Source organism: Corvus cornix, chromosome 13, assembly GCF_000738735.6.
Source record: "Corvus cornix cornix isolate S_Up_H32 chromosome 13, ASM73873v5, whole genome shotgun sequence".
In the NCBI taxonomy this organism is placed as follows: domain Eukaryota; kingdom Metazoa; phylum Chordata; class Aves; order Passeriformes; family Corvidae; genus Corvus; species Corvus cornix.
The window spans coordinates 11,886,550-11,895,334 of NC_046343.1; the positions used below are offsets into that span (position 1 = coordinate 11,886,550).

Genomic DNA, 8,785 nt, shown 5'->3' on the forward strand with positions numbered 1-8,785 from the left:
CCATGGTGTGAGCTTGAGTTGGTTGCCAATGAAATAAGCTGCTGCTGAGGTGAGCGAGGATTAGCAATAAATGTCACTAATTACAGACACACATCTCCCCAGCCCGAGGACCTCCAAGCCCTGCTAGGTCTGGAACCCATTTCACGGGGACTCTGGAAGAATTCTCCTGCGGTGAATGCTTCCAGAGCGGGAAGTGAAAGGCATTTCCCCGTGCTCGGTCGCTGTGTTTGCTCGCCACGGCCCCCGCCCCGCTGCACAGTATCGTGCCTGTTTTCAGCCTCGCTGTGTTTTCCTCTTCGCCTGCCCCACCAGAGCAGCTGCAACTTTTCCAACTGCAGTTGCTTCATCCTTCCGACCCCTGCAAAGGGAACGTGTACACAGCCATATTTCAGCGGGATGGTGGGATGTGGTCCAGCTCTTTGTCCAGCTTTCTGGCTGGCTTAGCCACCTCCATCTGCATAGGGAAAAGCAAAGGCAACACGGAGGCGTGCACAGAGCCGGTTTGGAGTGAGGAGAAAGACGAGGGGACCCAGCCCACCATCTCTGCTCATTGGTTTTCTTTGTTCCCACAATCTCGCTGCCTGCGAAGGGAGGGAGCAGCACCCCTGGGCGCTGCCTCGGGCGCTTTGGGTGCCCTTGCTGGGTGTCTCCGGCCTCCAGGAGAGCCTGGCCCCAGCGTGAGGCAGTTAAAGGCTGAGATGGGAGCCACGGGATCTCACACAAAGGCTGAGCTTCAGCAAACCATTTCTGAGCAGGGCTGTGCAAGGATCCCACCCTGAGCCGTGCACGGGCAGCTGCACTGGAGCAGATCCTGCAGCAGCTCATGGCAACAGCATCCCTTGAGCCCTGCCATCCCCCCGTGCTCATTCCTCCCCCTGCCTCCACACATCCCCCCATCTCCATCTGGCCTCCACCATCCAGCAGAGCCCCGGCATCCCGGGGGGGCCCCGTGCCCCTCCCCACTCCCGTGCTTGCTCGCTCCGTGCTGGAGCTTTGCATAGCGACAGGAATGAATTTGCCTTCCCCTCCCCCTCCTCCCAGATCTGGACCATCAGACACGCTCTGGCATCGATTTCCTTCGTGCTCGGCTTCCTAGAGCCATTTTGTGGTATTGCAGGGGAGGGGTTTTCTTTCTCATCTCCCGTGTCGCGCTCCCTGAATAAACCTGGCTGGAGAAAAATACCGCGGGCGGGGTTTTAAATGCGGCGGAAAAATAAATAAATATTGGATTTCCTTTAATGCATCACTAATGGTCTGACTGCACAATATGTTTGTGATGGGCAGTTTCGGGGGGAGGGCTCCGTGCCAGGCTCCCCAGCACAGCCCTGTGGGAAGCTGAAGGGTGATGTTGGTTTGTGTTTAACGCCCTGTGGGGCTGCTGGGGCTTGAGGTGGGGTCTCCAGCTGGCTTTAACCTCCTGCCTTTCTCTTTCCCCCCTTGCCCGGCGCTCCCCACAGAAGCTGCTGACGGTAACTCGACCCTGGGCGGCGGCAATGGCACGATGGGGCTGAGCGCCCGCTACGGCCCCCAGTTCACCCTGCAGCACGTCCCCGACTACCGGCAGAACGTCTACATCCCGGGCAGCAATGCCACCCTCACCAACGCCGCCGGCAAGCGCGATGCCAAGAACGCCGCCCCCGCCGGAGGCAACAAGAAGAAATCCGGGAAGAAGGAGAAGAAGTAGTGAAGAAGAAGAAGAAGGAGACCTTAGAGCTACAGGGCAGCCGGCTCCAGCACTCCCCCAAAACCACAGCCCAGGCCGGAGGACGAATGTGAATTTTTTTGTGATGCAAAAGTAGGAAATGCTGCGAATGTATCTCGTCATCATCAGAGCTGAGAGCAGGGGCTCGCTGCTCTCAGGTCTCATGATGAAAACCAATCCGGAACCTAAACCGAACGCAAACAAGTGCCCTGTGAATAATGTTTTATACAATCCCTCGGGTGTTAGAATATGCAAGGGCGGAAGGCCTTTTGCCATGTCTTTGGATCTGATTTGCTCCCAGGTAGTCCGAGAAAGGCACAAGGCTTGTGCTTGGCTTTGCCCAGTGTAAATAATTTTAATGTGGATCTTTTAATTTATAGCTCTTCAGCTAGTTTTTGGAAAGGAAAAGGAAGTTCCTAGCTTAGAGCCCATGCTCCAGTTCTTCGCTCTTAAATTTTCCATTCGTAAAATTCACCCCCAGTCAATGATAGCGATGGATTTTGGAATTTGGAAGTTGGTAGGGAGTGCTTCAGTTCCTGCTTACCTGGAAAAAAAAAAAAAAGTGTTTATATTGCATGAGTCAAAGGGAATATGGCAAAGCTGCATCCGAAACATTTTTAGTTTTGTTTTTGGCTTTTTTTTTTTTTTTCCTAAAGTGTAACCACTAATGGCCTGAAATATGATAAGGAAAAAGCCCTCCTGCTGTGTGAGAGGCAGGGAGTTCCATGAGGAGCACGCCGAGGTGTGCGGCAGCTGCCCCGGCGGTTCTAGGGGTCTCCGAAGAGCAGACACATCTCAAACCTTCTTTGCAGTAAATATTTATAATGTACAGTCAATGTTCTTATGGAATTAAGGCTAAGAGAGCCTCGCTCCCCCGGCGGCCAAGCCTGGCCTCGTCCCCACGCAGGGGACCCGGGGACGACGCTTCACTGTCTGCACACGGTGTCTGCATGCACGTCCCTCACCTCACACCTGCACTAGCGCAGTAGCTCCACGGACCCGGAGAAGTCCTCGCATGCCCACGTGGTGTGACCGCGCCGCCAGCGCCCGAGCCTCGCGCCGGGGCTGCCCTGGGGAAGGGGTGGGAGGGGTGGGATGGCTCAGGCAGGGTGGGGAAACTCATTGCTTCTTGTTCGGGCCCCAAAGGTTGTTTGGGGTGCTCAGGCGGTTCTACAGGCGGTTTTTTGGGGTCTCGCCCAAAGGGGTGGGATCTGCGGAGCTGCCGGTGCATGGCTTTGGTGCAGAGTTGGTGGCTGAGTAAGTGATGGTTGTTCTGGTGGTGTTTGGGGACCAGATCCAGACAAGGGACCCAAGAGCAGGGGGTGAAGCTGCAAAATGGGGGGCAATAATTAGGGGAGTGTCACACGGGACCATGCAGGGCCAGGCCGGAGGAGGTGATGCTCCCGCTGGCTTTGGCGTTTGTACCCTGTGGAGAGAATTGAAGGATGAGGATTAGAGTTTCTCCATGTGCCCATCACCGAAGCACCAGGCCAGCTTCCCATTGCAAAGCAGCTCTGAGCCCCTGGGAAGGCAGATGGGGGCTTTGTGTAGCCAGAGCCAGGAGAGGAGCCGTGGGGTGGCCAGGAAGGGGCCGCGCCGACTTTCCCAGGGGGTGTGTGTTGTTTTTTTTCCTTTTTTAATCACTAACACGTAACTCACCCGAGCAGATCCAGCCCTTTCAGCCAGGCTCTCCCCACCCCTGCCCCCTCCCCAAACCCAGGGCAGCAGGAGCACCCACCGTGTTTCATGCGGATCCAGCCACCTCCAGCGCTGGCTGCACTGGGAGCGGTTCCCACCCTGTCCCCTGCAGCTGCCACCTGCCCCCGCCCCCTCTAGAAATGCTGTAGCTGAATCGTAGTCTTTATATTTTCTTTTTAATCTGCAATCTGAGGTAGCGTAGTGAGTGTCGTGTATTTAGTGGCGTGTTATTTTTAATCGCGGTAAACTAACTTGTGGACATCAGTATTTTCAATTTCCTCTGTATCTTCTTTCCATGTGGTCTGTGCTCCGAGTGTACGTGAAATGAAACACGTTTGCCCTTTCAATGTGTCTAATATTGAATTATACTTATATATTATATATATGCTTATATCCTTCTTATACCCATATAGACCAACGTCGATGTGTTACACGCAAGTTTTATACTCTAATATTTATATTGCTTTTTTTCTTTGGGAAAAAAAAAATAATAAAATGGTTTCTTCTGAACCAATGGTATTTATTCTGACGGGAAAAGGGAGGCACAGGTGGTGTCCATCCATCCCGGTGGTGCTGCTGTGCTGAGGCTTCTGACAGGGGTGGTTCAGCACTGGTTCCAGCAGTGGGGATGCTCTTGGGGCACTCCCAATCTTGTGTCCCCCAGGCCTGCTGTGGGGGCAGCCCCGTCCTCTGGCCCCCCAGGCCTTTGAGTGGAGGGTGACGTGGCTGTGGATCATGACTGAGGACATGATGGGGTCGGTAGCTACAGCCCTAAGAGGATCCAGCTGCCCGTCTCCATCACTGGCAGGATCTGGTCACTCTTCCCCAGTCCTGGAGGGTCTAGAGAACCAGACCTGGTGGTGGATCCCCCCACCCTTCCTCATCACCAGCAGGAATCCACTCTTCCTCCTCCAGCCCTGGTCTGATTTGCTTTTCATGATCTCCCCTCTCTGCCCTTGGGGACAGTGGTTCAGGCATTGTGAGCAGAGCTCCCTGGCCAAGACAATCCTCCCACCCTCTCCCTGTGGGGGGTCCAACGCAGGCTGAGGAAAAACATCCCGTGGCTCAGGGTGTCGCAACCTTGGAGGAAAAAATAAGCTGCTGCTGGCCAGATGTGAGGGAGAGGGTGGAGGAGGCGGGGGCAGAGCAGCCCCAGCAGACAGACAGACAGACAGAGCCTGGGGTTGGGGTTTGGGGCTGGTCCCCCCTCTTAGCAGAGCACAGGAGGCTTCAGGTGTGCGGGGCACTGCCCCCATTCCTGTATTCCCATCCGTCCCCACCCAGTGTCTCTGTCCAGGTCCAGCTCTGTGGCCTCCACCCTCTGCCCCCAAAAACCCCCCCGAGTCTGTCCTCACACACAGAGAGCACCCCCTGAGCCCCCCTTGCAGACTGACAGACACTTCCCTAATCCCCCAGCGCCCCACGGAGACACCAAACCCCCATCCCGCTGCACGGAGGTGCCTGGAAATCCCCATGCACCTCTCAGAGGAACATCCCTCTCCCCAAACTCCCTTTTCATCCCACAGATCCAGCTCTCCTTCCTCCCCTGTGCACGTGGGGCCAGCCCTGGTCACACACACACGAGGGGTTCTAACCAGAGCATCCTCCTTCGGGACAGGCGGTCCCAGGCCACAGGGGAGACCACGAGGGTCAGGGCAGTGACAGGGCAGGGATTTGCTGCTCCGGGACACCTGTGACACCGCGCCCTCTGCCCCAGCCCCGGAGCTGCGGTGCCTCCGTGCTGGATCACCTGGAGTGCCTTGGGACAGCTCCAGGGGGATGGTGGGGATCAATCCCATCGACCCGCGGCTAGCGGGGAGCAGGGCTGACCCCAGCACCTGTCGTGGCCGGGGTGGCTTCATCCCAGGGCACCGGGCATCACTGCCCGCTTGGCTGGTGATGCCCCCGGGTGCCTTGAGCTGGGTGCTGAGGGCTGTGGGTGAAGGAACCGGGGATGGTCAAGCCAGTGGGCCCTCAGATGGGTGACAGTCACCACTGGCGGGGAGCAAAGAGGCTTTGCAGAGCTCTAGGGGTGGGTTTGGGTTGAGGAGCCACCACCTCCCCGGTGCCCTGAGCCCCGCGGTGTCCCCGCTGCGGGTGTCGGTGTCGGGATGTGCGCAGTGAGAGGGGGCACATCGAGCTCCATTTCATTTCTCTTCTCTCTTGCACTAAAACTACCCCAGGGCACGGCGAGAGCCGGGAAGCCACAAACACAGACCTGGCCAATTAGCTCTGATGAAGGAAACCCGGTCAGCCGCGCTAATTACCGGGGACAGGCGGGAGCGGGAACGTGTTCAGTGCAGCGTGGTGAGCTGGGGAATTCCCGAGCTGAGGCGGGGACACGGCGGAGGCCAACAGGAGCAGAGCCAGAGCCACAGCCCTGACGAAAGGGACACAAAGACGGGGACAAGACAGAGCCTCTGGCAGGCGCTCGGGACGAGTGACATCGCGGGGTTCGTGGCATTGCTCCCGGGAAGGGTGGCCTGGCCTTGGAAAGGAGGCCCTGCAGGTGGGATGGGAACGAGTGAGAGGTATGGGAGGTCTTTCACTGCAGCCATTGGGGGGACTGAGGGACTCTGCCTGCAAGGGGCTGTGGGGGACCGGTGGCTGTGTCCCCCTCAAACCAGGTGGGGGTGGGGGTGTGGATTCACCAGCAAACTGTGAGGTGCCCAGCCAGTGCCAGATGGGGACCCCGTGCCCGGGCCAGGGTATCCGTGCTGGGGTGCTCTGAACATCCTTCAGCAGCCAGAAGGGGCTCGGATCTTCCTCCACCTTGGTGCCCTCCTGCTGCTGCTTCTCCCCCTTCTCCATCTCCTTTCCCCACCACGGGGATCAGCTCAGCACCTTTTCCTCCCCTCCCTGCCACTCAACCATGGCATGGGACCGGGGAATCTTCCGACTCCACAGGCAGCAGAGCTGGAAGCTCTCGGTGGTGCAGGAGCAGCTCACGTGGTGGTGGGGACCCCCTTGTCCCCCCTCTGAGGATTGTCCCCAATTCACTTCCTGCTCCTGGCAGAGCTGGAGCATCCAGATGCCGCAGGTGGTGCTGGTCCCATGTCACCAGCTTGTGGAGCCCTTGTTCGCAGCAGGTTTTGTTGGTGTTTTTCCCAATTGACCTTGAAAATCAAACCAAACACACCAGAAAAAAACCCAAAAAACCAAAAGGAGTTGAGCCAAGCCAGTTTTCCACTGGATCTGTGAGCTGAGCTGACCTGTCACTTGGCCCCAGGGAGGGCTGGGTGGGGAGCTGGAATCTCCATCAGGCTGTGGTCATGGGCTGAGTCCCATCAGCAGCTCCTCCAGCCATGACTTCACCCAGCAAAGCAGAGGGGGGTGGAAATCACCGAAAAAGCCGAGTTTCCATGCAGCTCTCTCTCACCGTTTCCTTCGGGGTCCCCAAAAGCACTGGAGAGGTCCCCCTGGGTCTGACACAGACACTGGGGGCTGGAGCCTGCCCGGAGCAGAAGACACCCCTGGGAGCTGGTGGCAGCGGGGGCTTCTCCTCCCCTAAACGCCTCAGAAGGGAGGGCAGCCAATGCCATCCAAAAGCACTTGGAATTCGCAGTACTTGGGATACAAAATGTCCAAAAGGGATCCACTGAGGGCAGTGGGGGCAAAAGGCCAGGTGAGGAGAGGGGGTGTCCATAGCAGGGGATGTAGTGGGAGAGCCCTCCCTGCAGCCCCCCTGCCCTGCACCCCTCCAGCCCCCCCATCACATCCCCTGGGATTTTATTTCCCCCTGACACAGCTGGTTCCTCTCACACACCCCCAGGGGGAAGCGAGAGGTGTTTCACCATCCTCCACGTCCCTTCCTGCTCCATAAATCAGCTTCCCGCCGCTGTGATTTATTATTATTTATAACAATAATAAAGCGTGCGTAGACGGAATAAAATTTGCCTTTTGCTGACTGAAACCTTGTGACCACGGGGAAGGAGAGGGCGGAGGGAGGGCACTGCTGGCCCTTGGCCGGCCCCGCTGGGACTCGAGGGCTGCCAAAGGCTCATCCATCACGTGGAGGAGCAGGACCAGCCCTCAGCCACTCTCTGCACGAAATAGGATGTGGTGGGATTTTGTCCTTTCACAGCCTGTGTGACCTTGCGGTGGCCTCTGCCATGGGGTGGCATGAACCGCTGGGAGAACACTCTGTCTGTCTGTCTGTCCTCCCCGTGGGACAGAGCCCTTGTCCCAGCCGTGCTGTGGCTGGGTGCCCGAGGAGATGGTCCAGGGAACCAGCCAGAACCTGAGGTCATGGGGCTGGGAAAGGGGAGGGCAGGGAGGAGAGGCAGGGAAGGAGAGCGATGCCAGGAGGGGTGAGGGCAAACCAGACAGAGAATCTGGGCGCTGCTGTTAGGACACAGAGTGGCTGGAAGGGCTCAGCTCCGAGGGGACAGCCCTGTGTGTGTCCCTCACCCCGAGCCCCCACACTCTGCTGGAACTTGCAGGGTCACTGTCACCTGGTGCAGCTCATGTGCCTGGCACCAGGGTCTGAAGCTGCCTCTGAAGGCAGGAACACCCCTCTGCTCCCCAAGAACTCAGTGCTGGCCCCCCAAAACCATCCTTGGGGGGTCCCTGGAAGCACAGAGCCAGGCAGGGCTGTTTCCCTCATGGATGCCTGCAGCCCCTATTAGCCACAGGGGGCAAAGGTAGAGCTCTGCAAAACCCCCAGCCAAAAAAATAAAGCCAAAATGGTCCTCTGGCAATGCACAGGGGCTGCCCATGCCCAGTGCTGCCTGCCCGACCCTCCTCCCTTGCACCCCAGAAGTGGCCATGCCCGGTTTGGGCACGGGGTTTTTGGCCCCCTCTCCACGTGAATGGGCAGCACCCTGGGCTTTGCTGGGGCCACTGGGAGCAGGACAGGGAATGGATCCGTGTTGGGGTGTGTTCCTCTCACGGGGGACAGGGATGTAGGTGACACGGAGCCCAGCACATCCTGCTGGCCACGGTTCGGAAGCTGCTGCCAGTTTTGGGCTGGGGGAACAGAGACACGTCCTGGGAACCTCCCCTCCTCTCCCACAGGGCTCACGACATGTGGGATTTGATTTGGGATTTGAGGGGAGCCCTCTTGCATGAAGCCCAGTGACACAGCCTGGCTGGCACAGGGAAGGGAGAGCGGCCAGAGCAGCCAAGTGGTGCAGGAGGACAAGAGCCCCCCAAGACACCCCAGCTCCAGAGGGCTTGGGGGAGCCGTGCCCGCCCCTCGCTCCAGTGGCACCTGCACCGCTGCTCCCCAGGGCTGGGCGGTGGGGACCCTGCCGTGCTCCCCATCACCTCCAGACTGGGGGGGCCCCGTGAGCTGCAAGGAGGGGCTGGGACTCCCCCAGATAAATGGAGGAGGAAGGTCCTTGTGCTGCAGAGCGAGGTGGGACGGGCGCCAGGGAGGGACAG

General features: G+C 58.4%; 1 protein-coding gene across 1 annotated transcript in view; it reads left to right on the forward strand.

The window, feature by feature from the left end:
• LOC104696062 overlaps positions 1-3,910 on the forward strand; it is an 81,164-nt gene extending 77,254 nt beyond the window's left edge. The window contains 1 exon segment of the mRNA XM_039559853.1: positions 1,458-3,910. Within this exon segment, the coding sequence (XP_039415787.1) occupies positions 1,458-1,684 (227 nt within the window). The 3' untranslated portion in view covers positions 1,685-3,910.
• Positions 3,911-8,785: the final 4,875 nt, after the last annotated feature.